Below are 22,255 nucleotides of genomic sequence, written 5' to 3' on the forward strand. Positions count from 1 at the left end.
CTCTCCATCCTCCACTGTGGGATCCTGACCAGGATATACCCTCTCCATCCTCCACTGCGGGAGCTCAGTCCCATGGCCAGCAGACCTGATTCAAATACTTTTCTGTGCTCGATTGATCTTGCCAGGTGCAACTGACTGAGCCAGTCAAGAGGACCAGAAGGCAGTGCTTGCACTTTCATAAGTTGCAATACCCCAGACAAGTTCAGTGAAGCGTAACAATCCAATCCAAAACAATTATGGATTTGACCCAGGTCTGCTGGACAGAGGGCAGAGATAAATAAAGCCAACAAGGGACATAACAGGGATGTGTGGCCGCTTGTGAACCCTTTCGAGGGTCCCCCCCCTTCTGACTTTGAGGACTTTCCTGTGCATGGCTGTATTGTGCTTAAGATACAAAACGGCACGGCTTCGCACTACAGCACAGCAGCAAAGATGGCTTGTGAGGAGCCTGGTACGGGAAATGGACAGGTCATAGTACGGAGCTCTCCCAAATTCCCAGAAGCAGCAACCAGGTCATTACGGGAACTGGCATTGATCTGTAATCAATCTAGTTTAAATATGAACGAGATAAATGAGCGTGTGTATCTAATCTGACCAGATCAAGGGCAATAGGTATATTCCGTATATACAGAGCAATCGCAAGTATAGAGTGTAAAAAAAGATATATATCTGGATAGTTTTGTGTGTATATATTGTGTATACAGAGGTATAGAGAATGCAAACTTGTACCTGCCATCAATTTAAAACTGCAAATTACTGATGTTATTACTAAGAAGGTAGATAACCACCATCTACAACTCCATAAAGCAAATACAAGCTGAAGACATTTAAATCAGGGATGCATCATTTTCTAGAGTGGATCCACTTCTTGAGATTAATAACTACTGTCAGCCTGAATGCTTTTTTCTCTCAATAATACACAGACATTTCCTGAAGTGGTGTCAAAATACAGGGATTAACCAGAGTGGAATGATCCTGATAGACATAAGTACACATACACATGCCCACACCCACAAATGCAAACACACACACATATAAATATATATATACAGACAAACACAAAAACACACACACAAATACATGCACACATAAATGTATATATACACACACACACGTGTGCACAGATGCATACATACACAAATGCATATGCATACACAAGGGCTCACTCAAACCACTCAAATATATATATATATATACATACACACACACACACACACACAGAAATACACAAATGCACACATGCAGAAATTAATACACACAAATCCACATGCACACACATGCTCACTCAAACCACTCATACTCATACACACACACACACACACACACCTCCGTGTCTGGCCGCTGCCCTCCGTCGAGACGGGGACACCAGCTCTTTGACGATCTGGAGCACCTGCATCTTCACAGGGGAGGTGGACAGGGGCACCTCCAGGCGCTCCCCAATCTCTCATGCCTGTCGCCTCCTGTCTCTGGACGCAGCACACATCCTGCCTGGCTCACCCTGCCCTCCTGCCCTCCAGAACCCCCCACTCCCAAGTCCCAAGTCCTCACAGGTAAAACCCAGTCTTCCGCCAGGGGAACATCAACAGAGGCGTCTGCTTCCTTAAACTCTCCTTCCTGCTTCTGCCTCTCCAGGTTCTGGGAACGGACTGGAGCGGTTTTCCAAGCAGCAGGAAGCGGAAGGGCTGCCCGCCGTCCCAGATTCCCCTTCGTCCTCCCCCCCCGCTCGGGGTCGGGAGCAGCTGTGAACTCTGAGCCGCCAAATGAAGCGATCACCTCTGCCCATCCATCTCCCCCTGCCACACCGCGGGACAGACCGGGCCGTCACCGGGACGACCGGCGACGGGGGTAATCCAGGGGGGAGGGGGTGCTCGAGGGGGTCCAGGGGCGGGTGGGTGGTGCCGGAACGTCGGTCTTCAGCGCGGAATCGCCCCGGATAAACACCTGCCAGCAGAGGTGAGCACTCACAAGTTGAGGCGTCGGGGCTTCTGAAGCCAGCGATGAGGGGGTGTTTGAGTATCTCCCTGTCGCTCTGGGCGTGTAGCAGCCTAGCGTAGCACAAGGCGCACACAGGTCCCCTCCCGCCGCTACAGACCAGGTCAGTACCAGAGAGGCTGTTCAGAGGACGGACACTGCAGGAGACTGCTCATACTGCCTACCTCTCCCTTCCTCCCTCCCTTTCTCTCTCCCTCTCTCTCTCTCCTTACACTCTCTCTCTCTCCCTCCCTCGCTCGCTCGCTCATCTCCGAACTTAGCGGCAGCACGGTCTGTATCCCCGCCGGCCCCCGGGGTCCGCCCCCTTGCTCTGCACGCGCTCACACGGACTGGGACATGAGAGGAATGGGTATTAACCCAGGAACGGAGACAGAGCGGCAAACGCGCTGCGGGAAGGTGTGTGTGTGTGTGAGAGAGTTAGTGTGCGCGCGTGTGTGTGTGTGTGTGTGTGTGTGTGTGTGTGTGTATGCATGTGTGAGAGAGAGTTTGTGCATGTATGTTTGTGTGTATGTGTGCGAGAGAGTTTGTGTGCATGCGTGTGCCCATTTATTTGTATGAATTTGTGCATGTGTGTATATGTGCGTGTGTGTGTGTGTATATGTGTGTGTGTGTGTGTGTGTGTGTGTGAGTACGTGAACGTGTGTGTACGTGTATCTGTGCAAACACATGTTGCTCTGGACGCATCATTACCTCCATAATCTACAGGTTGCCTCCTGTCAGTCATGCTCTCTTTATCTCTTAATTTCTTTTTCTCATCTCTGCCAATTGCAATAAATCATTCTGTCGTTTTCTGTCTCTCTCTCCCCTTCTTGCCCGGTCTCCCTCTCGCTTGCTCTCTCCCCGTCGCTCTGTCTCTCTCGCTCTAAGGACAGGCAAAGCATGCCATGTGGACTCCTGGTGGGAAGCTGGCAGTGTGTATATAAATCAGCGACACATTAGATTACAAAACAAATGATGACAGGTGACTAGAGGAGGTGAACTTGCCAGGTAATTAGACAACAGCAGTTTTCAAATCAGTGTGTCCTTGAATCAATTTGTTGTTAAAAAAAGTGTCCAAACCCTACATTGTCAATTGGGCACACCAGGCAATCAGTTAAATTGCTAAGCAGTGAAATGGGGTGGTCACAGTATTATCACAACAAAAATAAAAAATAAAATGAAATCATAGTGAAATAGTACATATTAATATATTCTATGAATTATATTTAGTACTAGGTAATATTTATCATTATATATTTAATGACTATATATATAATGCGAGTCGTTTTGCACAATGATGAACAAATAAATACAGCAATTACCCATATGCACACAAATATCTTTGTGTATGTGTGTAAATGTATACACGCACACAGATTTAACTATAAAATGACTACACTGAGCATTAAATTGCCATTACTTTGGATTCCCATCTCAGTTCTGAGTTCAAAGAAAGCTCTCTTCATCCATCTCTCTCTTTCCCTTTCACTCGCATCTAATCTGACAATAGGAGTAGCTCATCCTTTTCCCCCAGATTTCAGCCGACAGAGGGACAGTAATCCTGGCTGAGTTATGACCAGTAAGAAGTTTCCAGTGAAAACTGAGCCTAATATCTTGGCTTTGTATCTTTCCCATTCATCATTACAGAAATCGCAACAGATCACCATGGCAATACCGAATAAATAATGAACGAACAAAAACATAAACAGAATAAATGAAGTACATATAGTAATTTATCCAAACAAGTGTTGTTTATGAATTGGAAAAGGACCACTGATGACCAAAGGACCACTGATCAACCACATACAGTACAGTAGTGTGTGTGTGTGTGTGTGTGTGTGTGTGTGTGTGTGTGTGTGTGTGTGCGCGCATGTGTGTGCGTGTGTGTAAAACAGTATGTTTATTCCACACGGGGCAGTGCGTTTTCTGCAGTGTGTGTGTGTGTGTATGAGAGAGTGTGTGTAACTGCGTGTTTACTGCACACAGGGCAGTGCGCTTCCTGCAGTGTGTGTGTGCGTGTGTGTGTGTGGGTCTGTGTGTGTGTGTGTGTGTGTGTGTGTGTGTGTAACTGCGTGTTTATTGCAAACAGGGCAGTGCGTTTCCTGCAGTGTGTGTGTGTGTGTGTGTGTGTGTGTGTGTGTGTGTGTAAAACAGTATGTTTATTCCACACAGGGCAGTGCGTTTCCTGCAGTGTGTGTGTGTGTGTGTGTGTGTGGTGTGTGTGTGTGTGTGAGTGTGTGTGGGTGTGTGTGTAACTGCGTCTTTATTCCACACAGGGCAGTGCGTTTCCTGCAGTGTGTTGTGTGGTGTGGAGAGAGTACTCACTGCAATGCGCAGTAAAGACCTGAAGCAGGCAAAGGAGCAGCTGTGAGAGAAACTGCTGCTTTTCCCTCCCCGAGACCCCTGCAGAGCAACTTCACACACGCACACACATGCACACACATGCACACGCACACACGTTACAGCATCTGACAAGTGAGGACATAGAAACCTAGGACATAGGACCTAGAAACCCGCTAGGTTTTTAGGTCCCCTCCTTGTGGATGTGTAATGACACTATGGTCCCCGGTTAGATGGGTAAACAAGTGCACACACAAACATACACACAGTTTAACTCCACAGCACTGCACCACTCCTATATCCCAGATACTTTTCTCTCACCTACACCTACATACAGCAGAGCACACAAATGTACACATACAGTACATTTCAACCAGTTTACCACCATCCTTTATGCTCTCCTTCAGCTTCACGTGCGCATGTGTGTGTGTATGTGTGTGTGTGTGTGTGTGTGAGCGCGCATGTGTATGCATGAGCATTTTCTGTGCATTGTGCATGGCCCCTGTAAACATGCAAGGCCATGAATGCATCTGTGGGGTAATGGAAAATAGCAGGGAGCAGCTGCCCCTGGTTTAATCAGAATACGGAGAATCGCTCAACTGTGAGAATTTTCCCATGTTGCAGCAGTTGTTCTGTATAACAGGAAAACACTATACATAAAGCCATAGATGTACACACACACACACACACACACACACACACACACACACACACACACACACACACACACACACACACACACACACACACACACACACACACACACACACACACACACACACACACGGTTACAGTATGTTCTAAGGTGAAAGGGCTCTGTGGTTGACCTGGCATCAGCAGTCATCAGCGTTCCTTCGCCGGTCGCCTCTGGTCGTCTCCCTCCGGTGTTCCAGTACTCAGACTGATGGACACAACCCTGACCCAGCACTCACATATAATTTATACCCGTGTCCTCCCCAGTGGTCATGCCTACTGCTCTTAACATGATCTTCAGAATCACCACGATGCGTGTGCACGTCAGTCAGAGCCCACATTAGGAAATCCGCGAGCACTGTGCTCATAGGTTTGTACTTCTGTTCTTTTTACACAGCAGCCTTTAGACAGAGGTCCTCCCCATCATGCCATTTCCACAACAGGTGCCACCTTGTTGACAGGAAGCCGTGATTTCGCACAAGAGCCAGTGAAAACAAAACGATTTATAAATCAATGCCCGAACGCAAGCAGTCTAATCACCAGCGATAACAAAGGGTCTGTGATTGCTAGACCTTTGGCTTCTCGAGCATAATTGCAGACTTGATTATGCAAAGAGCACAAGAATGTGAATTTGCTTTATTTACACGATCAGACCAAAACCTGTAAACTCATTTATTAGGCCCATGGGGATGGGGAGACCTCTTGATTAAATCCCAGCTTCGATTAAGAACAGGACTGCGGTTATGGACTTAATGACTTCCTCCATCACGGCCACAGGCACGTCAGCGTTTACCCACAAGGCTTTGCCAAAGATCCGACATCTGTCCACATCACAGAGCCATGCCCAGCAACGCTCAGAACCAATCACAATCGATTTTAATTCCACCCAAAGTGTTGTATGGGTTCTCTCTTGTTTATCAGGGCAGCAAGAAGCAATATACTGAGCTGAATGGAGGAGACCGACTGTGGTCGTCCTCGCAGATTAAACAATCAATCAGGGAGCAAATAGATGCGGAAAGTGGGCAAGAAGCAAGAATTCTTCGAAGAATGACTCATTCCCTACAGGTCCTTTGACATTTCCGAAACATCTATTCAATCTCAGAAACGTCTTACCTCATACAACATACAAATTGCAGGCTGCCAGTTTTTTTCTTAGGAATTCCTTGAAACACTCATTTGTTTTCAGCTCACATACATACACACATACACTGCAAATAAACAGCAAACAAAACCTTGACTGTTGCATTTAGATTTAAGCATTGAAGGTTGCCATGGTTCCACCTTTACACATCTGAACTAATTGGGCCACCATTTAGATCCACCGCTGTGCTGCGCAACCATGTATTGCTATAGGCAGTAATAAGCAGCGACTGGTATTAAAATGGGCCCTTCTTGGACCGGGGCTGAAACACTACCACACTGCCGCACTGCACCATACCTAGTTATCAGCTACGAGAGGCACAGACAGCTACCATCACAGACACGGTAGTATTATCAGCTGTTACAGAGGCATCAGTAACGTGCGCACATACACTGTTCTCACTTAGACAACTATCAGTCTCTAGTACACACTCTCACACTCACACACTCACACACTCACACACTCACACACTCACACACTCACACACTCACACACTCACACACTCACACACTCACACACTCACACTCACACTCACACTCACACTCACAACATAACTGCTCTCACTCATACAGACTCACAGTCATATATATTCACACAGGCAGACGCACCCACACACACACACAGATAAGGGAAGCCATTGAGAGAGCATCGGACGCCCTTGTCAGATGAGGGCCAGCCGGCACATTAAGGAACACCTGCTAAGGGTCGCTCTGTGCAACAGGACCAGACTTGTGAATAAATCTCCGCCGAGAAGCTCGATCTGCGAGCCATTCCAGCCTGCCGACTAACTTCAGCGACCCGGAGGGCCTGCTCCACGCCTTCCAAAACATCTCAAACTTCCTCCAGGGCAGCGGGGGGTTTTCCACGATTTCACCACAGGAAAGCCAGGACACACCTGGCCCTGAGGGGGGGAAATTTGGCTGAGTCAGACCGTTCTCAGGGCTACAGGGCCAGGTGAGGAGAGGAGGATATAGATACAGATACCGCATCTCACTACAATGAGAGCACGTTGTGCTACCTGGACCCAAAGTCCTTCCGTGCTGACGGGCCATGAACAGTTGCTTCAGGTGACGGTGATAACTGCTGCTGTGACCAGGACTGAATAGACATTGGACTACATTAGTGAATACATACACACTGTGTTCATGAGAAAGAGCCTGAAGAAAGAACAACCCTTCTGCTTAGCTAGACTCCATCTGACCCACCTGTAGCAGCAGTAACACACACCTAAACCAGTCTCTTACCAGAATGGACAGCCAAACCACACAAAAATACACTCACACATGGACACACAGGCTGCAAAATGCAAATACACAGCTACAGCTGATGTATGAAAAGTCGGCCCACACACTTCAAAAGAAACGCAGCAGGAGACAAGACTGCATTAATCTCCTTGCTTTATACACAAGCAAAACAGCCTTAAGATTTCATGGGAAACAGGCATTACCATAGAACACGAGGAGCCAGGGGCTGGGGGTTGTGTTTTCTTGGGTGCACAGTACTCAACCTGGAGTGTTTCCGAGCAGGACACCCATACATCACCCACGGTGAGAGTACTCCTCAACACTTAGGAGCTGTTCACATAACGTCTCTAAGGACACAGCAGTGAGAGTATGTAGCCACACCGGCGTAATGTTAAGTCCAGCTGCCACACATCACCCTTTCAATGTTTCTACAACGCAATGCTGTATGAATAACATGCCTCTTGGGGGTTTTTAATGGTAAATGACACAGGGATGATGAAACACACAGTGCACCCACCTGGAAACTGGTGAGTTTGTGGTTAAACACACAGCTGTACAACTCCATTAGGCACACGTGCCAGCGTGTTCTGTCGAAGACCATTTCACACCTGGCCAGTCTCCAGGCCTTAAATGAGATGATGACAGGTTTCTTATGTAGTAAGGAACGGCGTAGATTATGCGATAAAACGGAACAGAAAACACTGGTTTTCCTGATGGTGGTACAGTGACGCATATCGCCCACACCAAGACCAACAAACTGGACGCCATGTAGCTCTTGTTCCCCAGCCTGAGCTCTGGGAATGAGGGGGGCTGAAAGCACTTGTCAGAGTAGATTTGGGAGCAGGTTTCGGCGAAGCGGGGAGGTGGTGATGGGCTATCAGTTCGCTGCGGGCCTGGTCTGCCACGCAGCCCTGATTAGAGCAAGGGAAACAAGTGAGCGCAGAAACCTGCGATAAGGTCAGGGGGAAAAACTCGGTCAAACTTGGCAGGCCATCGGCCCTCTCCAATCTGATTTTAAAATGAGCACATAAGCTGCCCTAAGCGTTCACAGCACGGCCTTTGTAAACAGCGAAAGGCTGAATTCTCAAGCAGCACCGCTGTGGGCCAAAGTCCTGCTCAGATTCCACCCTTGGGAACAGAAGAGAAACACAGCGCAGTCCATTTCCTTACAAGCGACAGGGTTATCGGACTCGGCCCCTATACTGTAGCACTCTCCTCACCAGTAGCAACACTGCGCAGCTGAACCTAGGCTGCCGTTCAACACTGGTTACTGTGGCTGGACTGGGAATGAAATGTCCATGCCTATACAGCAAAAAAGAAAGAGAAAAAGCCCACTGCCTTCCCGTGCTTAAAATCAGTCTCTTAGCATGAAGGCCCAAGTCAAGGCCATGTACTGTATATGTTAGGTCTGTTCTGTTCCCTCTGCAAGAGCGCGTCAAGGCTGCAGCTGACCGAAAATCAATCGCCGCTTTTTCCTCTTGTTTCCTTTCCATCGCCATCTCCAGTTTCTCTCTCTCCTTGAGAAGCAGAGGCAAAAACACTGCGATTTCAGCCCGCAGAACCGGGCTAATTTTAGCCACTGCGGAGTCATGAAAAGAAGCCTTTGATTAAATTTCAACCAGCCTTCAATGGGAAGTGCTATTTAGCGAAAGCAATTTCAGTCTAAAGACGTTCTCCCTCAGCAATGGCACAGCAGTGCATCACTTCATGATACAATTTACATTTTAGAGACAAAAAAACCCCCCAATGTACTGTAGAGAAGCTTATAATGTGTAGGATAATACAACGTTCAACTCAACCGGACTAAAAAGCTATCCTCCTGCAATACAAATGCAAGAAAATTGTCTCCTTCAGAGTGCTGGATTTTATTACAATATGTTTATTTCCATTTGTGATGACAAAAAAAAAATCCTACTTGTTAAACAAAATATTTGTCGTCAAGCAACTATACAGTTAAAGACGCAATACCTTTAATCTTTAAACGTGCGGTGCTAAACATGTTCTTTTAAGCACTGCATGTAATATACACCACAGAATAACAGGGTGGAGATCATCCTGTAGCTGTACACACAGCTAGAGCGCTGGTGTGTACTCTGTGCTGAAAGGCGTTTGAGCAGCATCACAAAGGCGAGGTTATACAGCGTCCGCGTGGCCCCAGAGTCTGTATCCACCGCCGAGCCGGGGTCTGTGTTAAAAACACATTCGTCAGTGTTGCCCCGGAGTCACCCAAAGTGCCCCGCTCCTCCCTGGCACTCTGCCACGGCTGGACAGGCGGAATGTGTCCTCGGAAAAAAAGGTCCCCAGGGGCCGTGAACCAGAGTGACATCGGAGGTCTCCCTCTCACTTCCTGTTTGCCCCCGTCTCTCCCTGTTCCCATCAGCCAAACTGGCTCTTAACTCCTCTGTACAGCCCTGCCACCAGGGATGACATTCTCCTGCCCCGTGGGAGTCTGGGTCCCGCTGGTTCGGTGGCCTGGTCGCCGCTGTCATTGCGGGAGAATGACGTAACCCGGGGGAAGCTGTCCGTAATGCAACAGACCACTGTTATTGACAAGGGCAGAAACACTGTGCAGAGACGGTGGTTCCGATTGGTGGAGTCAGTAGCACTGATTTGTGTCGGAAGCTCCGATTGGCGAGGACGGTGGCACTGACGAGCCCAGTCCAATCCTGTCTCCCACAGGGATTTTGAACTTGCTGACAGCAGTAGCCCATGATCCCTCTTGCTGAGAGGAAGGTTGTTTATCTGACAGGAGCTGGAATGTGCTCTGTTTTCATAGAGTGACCTTGTTCCACTATAAATAATAGCCTCTGTTCTCTCTTGAAACTATTATCTTTTGGACATGTTCTCTGATAACAGCATCCGCTCAGTCCAACTCAAAATCCGATTCATTAAAGGCTTTACAGATGAAGACAGATAGCTCAGCAGAAAGACAAAATATTAGCCTCTTATTCCCATAAGTATTGAACCACTGTGATGTGGATCTGATCTTTGATTAGCTATTTCTCCATTCTAATGTGGTCGAAGAGTGAAAAAACCGTTTGTGAAGAAAGGTAATTTCACATGGGTATTAAATATAACAGACGCTCATAATGCGTAACTTAAAAAGTCAATATGGCAAGATGCACTATATATGTAGGCCTATTCATTATACATCGGTTATGGACCTTGCAGACTTAAACTCAATTCTTAAAAGGTCAATTCATCTTTATCAGCCCTACTTTGTTAGATCAAAGAGAAGGGTTTAATACTTTAATCATTCCAATAAAAATATAAGCGGTTGAATTAAGGGACTCATTTTGGTGATGTGGAAACTTTTCACGCCACAAGAGCCAGGAGTGTGCTTCCCACTGACTTCTGACGCTGTGAGTTTCGCCGTTTAATGCAGCCAAACACTTGTCTGCCGATGGGCGGGAGTACTGGGAGGTGAAGAGTACGTCTCCCATGGCGTGAGAGCGGGTGTTTATAAATACTCAGCCTGCTCCGCAGCCCTGCGGTGTAAATCACCGAGCCAACACCCTTCTGCGATAGCCATTGGTCATTCCACGCTCTTCTCCCTCAGAAGAGTAGATAACATGGGGCGGGGGCCTGTTCATCGTCAGCCTTTGGGATATTTATGAACCCAACGCCCATCGACCTGCCGGCCACGGAGCGTGAACTTACGAGACGCAGTAAGCCGATTCCTCGGGTCGCGTGACCGATGGAGCTCGCTGGAAACGCCCGAGGTGCGGGCCCGTATTACTCCCCCGGCACGCGGTCCGCCGTCGTGCGCGCGTATGAGTGATAGATGCGCAGGTTAGGAAGCGCGTACTCCAGGCAGCCGCGTGCGAGTTAAACAGGCCTGACGTTCACGCCGCACGGCAGGGGTCTTCGGTGACGGAGAACTTCGGCGGTGCTTTTTATTTCACTTTCAGCAAAGTTCACCAGGGGCCTCTGTGCCTACCATTAATTATGACCAGGGCTAGCTGAGTTTCTGAACCAGAGGAACTGCATAAAAAATAACACCCAATTCAATTAACCGTTATAGTCACTTCACCTCAAGTGATTTTATTACTGCCACATTGTCGTGTCAGGATATTAAATGTGAAAACACATTCTCTACTGCTATAGTATACAGTTACCATCCTTATAACATGTGCTTCATTAAAGGCAGGGTAGACAAGTGGTCAGGTGTTTGACTGGCAGCTGTAGAGTTCCTGGCACAGATGTCCCTAAATGAAAAAAGAACCCTGCTGTTGGGCCCTTGAGCAAGGCCCTTAACCCAAAGGGCACTTGCACTCTCTCTCCTGCCCCATCCTGTCCTGGGTATTTCTCCCATACTTGCAGAAGAGAACACGTTCTTAATGGATCTACCCTGGTTAAATAAACTATTGTAAAAAGTGGTAATGCAGGATATTTGAAATGCTTGCAGAGGGCCTGTGAGCTTCATGAAGGCTGGTACAGGGACATTCATACATTGGTTTAAAGAAAGGAAATACACAAACATAACTGAAGCAGCATGTACAGCAAACACATTCATTTTAAACTTTATTCACACTTCTGTTTCATATCACGCTGGCACTCATTTCTTCGAGTGCAGGAGTCCCCGCTTGTGTACGCCATAGGACACAGTTCCAACTGAAAATAAGATTAAACATAATTTTTTTTTTTTTTTTTAAAGAGGCCCAGGAGGCATAACATCGCCGCATAAGCTGCTTTGGAGTTTTAGAGCGTTTCCCTGCTTTCAGCCACAAACTCACAAATACCCACAGCAGCCATGATAGAACCCGGCGGTCTCCAGAAAACTCTGCAGGAATCTACAATATCCTTCACCGCACACAAAGCCAGTCTGCACCAATGGAATAGCAAAAGATAAAACTGAAATAATATTGAGAAATACTCCAGAAGGTGAAGGATCCCTTTAGGAATGCTTTGAGGTTCACTTTGGGGGGGGGGGGAAATGGGGAAGAGCATTGAAATGAACAAAGACATACCATCACATCATATTTTTGCATAAATACTGAAAGCACACACAAATTTATTTCAAAGTACATACATGAACTTGAACAATAGATTTAAAGCATACATTTATGATGACTAAAAATAAGAAATAAAATAAAAAGGGTTGAGTTTCTCATACTATAGCAGGTGCACTTTGTAAAAAGTGTCAGTCTTCCACGTTAAATTTTTTCGGCCATCTTATCTTATATAATCCCAGAATACACTGAACCTGGTGTTTGCAGACAGCATAAATATACATCTCTATGTCCTCGTGGCTATACCTCAGACTTTAAATAAACATTCTGTTTCACTTAGACAACACATGTTTAGCTTAGCTATAAATGTGAAGCTCGTTAATGTCCTGTGTCGCACAATTCGTTAGTTTCATTCCAACGGACAGAAGGGTCACGCAAGGTGCATTGTGGGAACTGTAAGCAGACGGGAACGAAAGACAGTGATGGACACATGCTTTCAACTGCATGTTTAAAACAATACCAATATTTAAAATGCAATGCAGCCTTTTAGTGCACATAATTACACACACGTCAGTCACTACTGTCATGAGGGAGCAGTACACTCCGCATACATTCACAAAAAACACACTTACAGCCATCAAAAGACGAGTCCTTATTGCCTTTGTTCCTTAATAAAACGCTGGATCTTTGAATGTCGTTTTCCGTAAAACAATAAGTCTCGTCACATGCCTTACTGTAATTATTACTACGCTTGTTCCCTACAAGCTTTCTTTTATAGTTCTTTGGTAACTACGAAGCGTGACTTTTGACAGCATATCTACAGCATGACAAAGTCAAATAATTTCCTTCTGCGTGGAACGACGGTTTACAAAGGCATTTACCCACGCCCTACCCACAGCTTTCACGTCGAAGAATAAACTAACATTCAATTAGCGAATAATGAATTCAAGCATGTTAGACAGGAAGCACGCAACCTCTGCTTCCTGTGAACATTCCACAAGCTTCACTGGATTGCAGTGACTGGACTGTTATTACCTCCAGAAAAGGAGACGGATGTAGCAACATTACCTGGAATATTAAGTTTTTCAGCCACAATGTTCTGTAAAAGAGAATAGAGGAGCTTGGATGATCTGTCAGAAAGGAGTAGGCAGATGACATTGTTTTCTTCTCCATGCAGATGGATGCTCACAGTGTGCATGCACTGTACAAGCATTAAACGCATTACTACTTTATGACGGATAACACGTTGTGTCGATTCTGAAATTTACTCATTTGAGGTGAACAGCCAATTTTCTGATAAATTACAAAGACACGAAAAGAGTGTCTGTGTACAGCCAATGTTTTTGTCCATTCCAAGTGATTAAAATTTGGCAATGAAAAGCTAATTTGCCTTTGCCTTCCAAATGAGTTTTTGGCATAATAATATCATATTATATGTATTTATGGATTTAATATGCTATCCAGTTATGAATTCAATATCTCTTCATGGACATGCTAATGAATGAGACAACAACAATGTAATTTAATAGCGGATAAAATTAAAACAAAAGTGATGATCAAACTGTCGCATTATACCTTCCAGGGCTTTAAATAATAATGTCCAATGAGAAAGCAATGATGTCCACTCTATTCCCTACCCTAAGAAATTCTGCTTTTTTTAATACAAATATGAAAAACTAATGAGCAACTTTGCATACAAAGTTTTGAAGTTGGATAGAGTAAGTTTCTGAGATGGGAGAGAAAATTAAATTGGAAAGGCTGCTTAATATTTTCATTTGGGAGCTCCTAGTATTCCTTCGTGTCCTATTAACCAACTGCTGAGAACTAACTGTTATTTAAATTTAGCAAAACTGTAGCAACATTACCATCCTGCATCATTACAGAATAGGTGAGAATGCCCCAATGAAACCTGGGCCCAAACTCTTACTGGAACCAAACTGATCTCGATCAGTAGTTTCACTTGTTTCACTCTGATCCATTAAACTTCCAGCAGATGGTTGGGATAGCAGAGTCTTAATGGATATTAATTGATATAGAACAGCCAGGGCCTCAACCCAATACTCAGGTAGAGATGGAGAGATCTTGAGGGCTGAAACCAATATGGGTTTTTGGCAGCCTGCAGCGTAGTGGCATAACTGGGACCCGGAAGGTTGGTGGTTCAAGCCCCGGTGTAGCCACAATAAGATCCATACACAGCTGTTGGGTCCTGGAGCAAGGCCCTTAACCCCCACATTGCTCCCCGGGCGCAATGACATGATGGCTGCTCCCTGCTCCTAAGTAACTAGGATGGGTCAGATGAACATATAGGCTACTTCATTAAACCCGGTGGTGTAATTGGTCCTCTTCTGCAACTTCTTCAATAGGAGCGTTTTTCTCAATCCCTCTAAAAGCAAAGCTGACATTCCCACTGTATAATCCATTGCTGGAGCACTAAAATATGCATGCTTGTTCTTCACTCGGTCTCTCTCACGAAAGAAGACAGGAGCACCAGGCTAAAAAACAGCCAGCTGCATCTCTAACCCTCACGCCATCTCAATAAGTTCAGTTCACAATGGAGGATAGCCGAGAGCCTTCTCTCGATGCTCTGTAGGTATGAAGGACAGGAGAGAGGCGTTTAGGCACAGCTGGCAGTAAGGGAGCCCATGTTCACGCGACTCGGACGGCAGCAGCGATAAGGAGCATAGGGCCAACTGGAGCACAGGAAGGCTGGCCCAGAGCCTACTGGAGAAAGACCAGAGCCTAGCGACCGTAGCACGGCCCCTCCCCTACCCACGGCAGCGATGCACACTTCCTTCCTGTGGGAGGAGCCTCATTATGGAGTAGTTCCCATGGAGACGAGCCCCACTCGCCCCGCAGGAAGGCAGACTGGAAAATAGATGGCAAAATGTGCATAGACACGTGGAAAGAGAGGTCATGCTCACAGGCCAGGATGTGAGAAACTCCCCAGGCTGCCAGACCTTTCTGGCCCTTTGGAGTGCAGACACATGTACTCGCATAAACACACACACTCGCCGGCATAAACACACACCCACCACTGGCAGAGGACATGTTCCTCTCGCTCTCTCTGTCCCTCGCCCTCTCACCCTCAAATACACGCAGGCACACACACCATCGGTGAAACCCGACCCATGAATCACAGACAGATGCACCGCACACACACCAATTACACACATAACTCTGTACTGGCAAAAGAGCACATATCCTACACAATCACCACAAGGGTTAATGACCACACATGAACAGCACATGGCCGTCACGTGTGGGGTTTGAAGCGTTTAACAGATCAGAGGGCATAAAATATACTCTGATCCTGAAGAGAGAAATACAATTTCCTCGTCAAAGCCTGGAAAAAACACATATCCCATGGCAGGCAGGAGCTGTGGCTCCGTTTCCTGCTGCCCCTCGGTTTACAGTCAGATGTAATAATACTCCGGGAGCGCTTCCTTCCTGGAGCGGAGGAGCAGTGATGCGTGGCCACAGCCAATTTCTGTGACATCACGACCCCTCACTGTACCGCCAAGTATTCTCCATCTGGAGGACGGAGTGGGGAGTCTCAGAAATTAACATAATCTGGGGGATGGAGAAGAGTCTCAAAAATCAACATAATCTGGAGGACTGATTGGGGAGGCTGCGAAATTAACAGTCTGGAGGGCGGAGTGGAAAGTGTGAGAAATTAACCTAATCTGGGGGATGGAGGGCAGCCTTTTAGAACTTCAATATCATCTGGGGCGACATTGGCTCAGGCGGTAAGAGCTTTCGTCTGGTACAGAACAGTCGGATGGTTGCCGGTTCGATTCCTCCCTGGGTGCGTCAAAGTGTCCCTGAGCCATTTGGTGCCTTGCATGGCAGCCAATCGCCTTTGGTGTGTGAGTGTGTGTACAAATGGGTGAACGAGAAGCATCAATTGTACAGCGCTTTGGATAAAGGTGCTATATAAATGCCAACCATTCACCATAAGTGAAGGAGGGACAACGGCTGCTGTATTCGCGGGGAGAACATTCCGGAACTACTGTACAACAATGGGAAAACTGAGCAGGGACGGCCATAATCCCGCTACACTGCAGGACCTGAAAAAGAATCTCTGTGCAAATGCCCTACGGCACGTTTGGGAAAGGTGCTTGTTAAACAGGAAGGTTTGGTGTCACTTTTGTCGCTGTGATCTCGGTATCCTGCCTGCCTGCCTGACAACTGTAGTGACATGGAGAGTAGAGGGAAGACGCTGGCACGGAATGCAGGCTATACAATTTCAATTAGCTTTACTTTACTGGCACGGCAAACCTGCCTTCCTATGCCAATCTGTATCCAGATTACATCACAAGGCAATATTGCAAAATAAATTATGAAAGAGTGCAGAAACTAAATTACAAATCAAGTTAAAAAAAAAATTAAAAAAAGATAATAACATCAGGAATTAAAAGGTGAATTTGAGGCCTGAAGTGTTCAATGTTTTTGTGCTCGAAGCAAAGCACTGTAAGCACAGCGCTGGCTAGTCCCTCTCTGGGAGGAGAGGAAATTGTGCATTATTTAGTACAGCGAGTGTCTGCGTTGGGGAGAGAACGAAAGCAACATCAGAAACGTGAGAGAGAAACAGGAAGGGCGAGAGAGGGAGGGTCTGTTCCATTGTGAGAACAGAACCACGGCCGCAGTGTGTGGGGAAGGCTCAGCGGAACTGACGCGGGGAAACGAAAGAGTCAGAGTGGTTACTTCTACCGCATACCTGCCTAACCTGCAGTTACTGTAACACTGGGTCCCCCCTGGCCCCCAAAGACAGGCTCACACACCCACTAGCACGGAGACTACGCTGCCATTAAAACTGGCTAAACCTGTAATATGAATTTATTTGACGGTTTACAAAGAAACAAGCAGCGCTGCTGATTTCATGTGCCGACCTGCATTCCCTGCAACAATCGGCGTATGACATTAGCGTCCCTGCACACTACATACCGCATTACCAGCTCAGAGCTAGCCTGCACTGTGATCCGCAGGATTGTCAGTGAGCCCGTTCAAATAAGTGAAACTGCCGATTTCTGGACGCTCGCTCTGAAATTGAAAGGGCAATATTCCAATTCGTCATGGCTCCATTGAGCCCCTCTTGTGAAGTGAATTAGTGTCCAATCGTTTAGCTTATGCTTCTGCTACACGCCATAATGTCAGGCTCACAAACGCTGCATTCTGTGCCATAAATACACGCCATGTGACGGCGTTAATAGCAGAGATAATTGCTCGCTGCCAGGTCATTTCCCTACGTTATGCTGTGGAGGGAGTGTGTTGCATCAGGCCTCTCTCACGACAAGAGTCGAGCACGCTCAACGCCAGGTAAGGCAGTGACGGTCCGAGAGAAGAATGGAGCGCCGTCAGCTGCTGAAACATGATGTCATCCATCCAGGGAGAATGGAAACTAAGGCGTGTCCGAAACAGTGCTCTAGCCTACTATCGAGTATAGAAGTTACATGGGTGTGAGAGACAGAACAGGCTGTTCTTCCAGGTTTACATCTGCCTGCATCAAGCATAGCATGGAACTCATTAGGAAAGGTCGGCATCAAAACAGGGCATAGTACAAAAGATTTTTCTGATTTTTGAGCTTGATTCCACATTAACTGTGACCTGTTCATTATGGCAGGCCCAACATTGCTGCCAAATTGGGCACCAAAGCTCTCTCCATGGTTTGATGCCACAACGAGCATCTTGACACCGATCATGTGCAAGAAGCTTTAATGGTTTGATGGCATGACAAGCAATTTGACACTGATCACATACAAGCAGCTTCAGAACTAGACAGGCTGGGGACAGCTTTGATGTTTTTCCAGCAAGTAGACGCTCTTCCTGGAGTTTGATCCAAGTAATGACATTAGTGACTGGAGTCTGAGTCAGCCATCACGTTCACCCGGGAGTTTTCATTTTAAAATGTTTATTTCCTGCCATCCCTGCATCAGTCCTCCCAAGCTGCCATCACAGCGGTGTACGGAGATTCTGGGAATCGCACCGGAAAGCTCTTTAGTCCGCTGATGACTTGGTATCTGAAGGCAGTTCAGTTAATTTCTCGCCCCATCCTTCCTTTTCCCCTCTCGCTCATTCCACAAAATGCTCCCGTCATTAATTGTGTGACTCATCGGTCTCTAATTAACGCAGGGTCATTAGTGGGTAAATCTCCACGCACCACAGGTATACGGGGCTTAATTAGGCTAATTAGTGCAAGGCAACAACAACATGAACTTTACAGATCAAACCTGTTTGTAAAGCAGGACGTGGACGGAGCCTTAAAGGTGCGCTGGTAAAAAGATACAAAGCCTGTAGCTCTTACTCAAAATGAAACATCCTAGAACCATCTATTCCACCCTTAGGCTACTTCACAGTTGGGCTCCCCCTCTATAACTGGGTTCCTCCCAAAATTTCTTCCGAATGGAGAGGTTTTTTTCTCTCGCTACTGTTTGAGGAAGGTTTGTTTCCTCCACTGGGGAGTTATTTTAGTTTTTACCTCAGGTGCTTGCTTTTGGGGGTTCATGTTTTTTTAAAGTTTTAACATTTTTTTGTAAATTGATAAATTGTTTGCCATTTTATTATTCTTCAAAGGGTGTTCGCAAAAATCTTCTGTAAAAAGCACTATACAAATAAAACTGAATAGAATAATTGTTACTTGTTCCTACGTGTAGCAGCCTACAGCATGACAATATGGCATTCAGCATTTTGCACAAGCTGAATTGAGGACACTTAAATAACCTGTGCTAATTTCAGTTCCGCATATGGCCTATGTTGGGTTCATTCAAAGTGAAAGGTTAAAACTGGAACTAAGCTCACCGTAACAAGCCTCAGTGGAGTTATTTTATGGGTGTGAAAACAGGACCACAGAGAGCAACTTCTCTTTCACACCTCACCAGAAAGTACTGCCCAAACAGAACCAATTCAAAAGGCTGGTCACGAAGGGGTACAAACTGATCAGCATTTACCCCTGAAAGAACAGCCTACAGTCCCAATTACCTCGGCTCTCAGTGTGCAACATCACACACCATCTCCTACACCTGTGTTTCCAAAGCGAAGCCCACAACCGTATACAGGCTACTGAAACAACACATCTTATATGACCCTCCCTTGACATAATAATAATAATAATAATAATAATAATATTATTATTATGCTCAAAGTAATTGTCTAAATACTTGGGAATTCATTTCAAATTGATATTTTTAAAAACTGTACGCACATGTTTTAGTTGTATGCAGCACAGGAGCAGGGTTGAATCTAAGTGGCACGATTATCAACTGAGATAGTGTTGTATACAGCTAACTAACAATCCGTACACCTCACGCCCCACCTCTACCTCTAGAATACACTCTGCAGGACTGAGATGCCCCAGGACAGGCACATACCCAGGGGCACTGGTAATGACTTCACGTCACACTTGCACGTCACACTTGCACCCCACACTTTTGCTCACTTTCCAGTGAGTGTAAACAAGGCCCTTGATCTAGTCGTGGGCCGCGGCCATTGGGACAGCAGTCCGCAGGTGACCGGAGCTCAGCGGAGTCTCGCGCCTCATTATCAAAATGAGCTCCGCCGCTCCTCAAAATGACATGAACCCCTCTGCGCCTCTCATCATAAACGAGCCTCACTTCAAACTTAACAAACGCGTCTTCACAAAATGCCCGTTTGTAATTGCTTCTTTTCAGCCTTCGAGCCCGGGGACCAGACAGAAAATTGAGCAGTTGAGATTTAAGTGAAGAGCTGGCTCAAAGGAGATGTCTTTTGGTCGTACGTGTAAAGCGGGCGAAACTACTTTTAAACCCTGGGAAACTGCAACGGCACACAGACTGCGGCAAAGCAGGTTCACTTCCACACACAACGTGGAGCTACAGTGCTGAGGTTCCCATGGGAAAGCAACGGTCTCTGCATCAGCGTGAACACACCACCCTCCCCCCACCCTCCACCCCCCCCGCCTTCCCAGCATGCTCCACACACAGCACTTGTGGAATGTCTGGAGCACTCCCTTCCCAGCATGTCCCGAAAAAAAATATGATGATACGCTGGTGTTATGGGGTAGAACCACCTCCGCATTCCAATATGGTAGGACCAGAATGGTACGGGGGAGCATTAGCACAGAGAACTGTGCTACCCTGTACTGCTACGTGCTCCATGCACGTGACAATGCAACTACAGCTAAGTTGAAGGCTGTTAAACTCCAAAGGTTTACATCTTGTAAATGTTTTCTGGAATGCTTTTTTGAAATTCTGAAGTCAGCTTTCTAGAACTCCTTTGCTTTCAATCACCAGTAGTGATTGTTCCATCAGCATGAGAACCACACATTTGTGACCTCGCTCCTCAAAAGGGTTAAGACCTGTCTGGTGTTGGTTTGGCGCAGGTGAAAGCAGGTAGCAGGAACAGGTACTCACTCATGCTGGGAGAGAAGAGGATGCTGGGACACCAGAGCCCAGGTGAGCTTTCACAGAGGTCAGATTGTTCTCCACAGGTCCGCTACTAGAGGCACTCATGACCTGCCAAAGATACAAATGCACAGGTTATTATTAAAATGGACGTTAATAAACACATTCCATGACAATAAAACGTATAGTGTATTCTTGAAAAGACACATTTATTTAAGAGCTCACATTACACTCTAAACATAGAAAAATATAGGTTAAGCTACAGTTAAAATCAAGAAGATACAGATTATGATTAAAATGGATCCTCTCCATTGATAAAGCACATGACTTTCCATGCAAAGAAAACATACAGAGAATACTTAATGAAACATTTATGAAATTATGAATTATTATCTTGTAAACATATAGGTTGAGCTACAGTTCAAATTGACAACACAGAAAACACAATCGGCCAGATACAAAAATACATAAAATGAACCCTCTGTATAATACACACAACAACATACTAAGCATGCTAGCGTAAATGCTTAGATTTGATCAATGACTCAACAGGGGGAACGCAGCTCAAACCTTTGAGGGGGTTCATTGAAGACTTTTAAAAACCGCTGGCATATTAATTATGGCTCCAGGCCAGTGGGTTCAGGACCCAGCGGTAAATAACTGTAATTTAATGATGTGGATGGGCGTCATCGCGCGGCTGTAATAACCGTAATTTGATGACTTCCACGACAATGAGCAGAGGAAATGAGGCAGAAATGAACAAACGTTTCCGAAAACGCCAATGGCCCCCCCACCTGCCTCCCCCAGGGACCACGGCTGAGGCGACCGCATAAACACTGAGGCCGGACTGAACACCGGGTTACGAAATCAGCAGAGTTGTACATCCTCAGATAAATACACACGGTTAACGCCATGGCTTCTTATGTGGCATTAAAGTAAGATAACTAAGCAGGGCTAATATATTCAGTAAAAGCACAGAGTCTTATTTGCTGGTTCTTTGGGGCGAGTTCAAATCCCGGTCCTAAAGACGCAAGCCGGGATTTAAAGGGCCATATGGTGGCCACAGGGCAGACAGATTCCGCCGTGGCAGAGGGAAGGCACAGTGTAGCGGTGATGCTGTGTTCAGCAGGTTGGTCTCCAAACCAGAGGGTGGAGGGTTCCAGTCCTGGGCCCCATTTCACAAAGCAGGATTACCGAGCTGGCTGGATAACCGCACAAAGTAAAACCCGGAACAGCTCTTTTAACTTCAGTCCATGTTCCAGCTTTGGGAGGATTCCGGGTTTTACTCAGTGCAGCTATCCAGCTAACACCATAATCCTGCTTTGACTTCAGCCAGGCCCAGGACAGGATGGATTGAGAAAAAGGTACTTTTACGGCATCTAATAACACTTAATCCTTTTACACGGAGGAGTAATATTGTATGGAAGGAAGTAATATTCTGGAGATGGCCATGAAGAGCACAACAGGGCTCAGTAATATGACAGAGCGCTATATCCACGTGGAGCTCAGAAAGCGCTCCACACCACATTATAACCATTT

At 46.3% G+C, this 22,255-nt stretch overlaps 1 protein-coding gene across 2 annotated transcripts in view; it reads right to left on the reverse strand.

Moving 5' to 3' along the window:
• The window catches only part of usp6nl (USP6 N-terminal like), a 71,828-nt gene that overhangs the window by 41,673 nt on the left and 7,900 nt on the right, over positions 1 to 22,255 (reverse strand). Inside the window, exon 2 of one of the 2 annotated variants that reach the window (XM_061252898.1) lies at positions 20,726 to 20,827. In XM_061252898.1, coding sequence (XP_061108882.1) covers positions 20,726 to 20,729 — 4 coding nt within the window. In that variant the 5' untranslated portion in view covers positions 20,730 to 20,827. Of the gene's footprint in view, positions 1 to 1,326; positions 1,517 to 20,725; positions 20,828 to 22,255 lie in introns of those variants that run through there. The other variant, XM_061252896.1, reaches the window with a different exon arrangement.

The sequence above is a fragment of the Conger conger genome, chromosome 8 (genome assembly GCF_963514075.1).
Source record: "Conger conger chromosome 8, fConCon1.1, whole genome shotgun sequence".
NCBI classification, from domain to species: domain Eukaryota; kingdom Metazoa; phylum Chordata; class Actinopteri; order Anguilliformes; family Congridae; genus Conger; species Conger conger.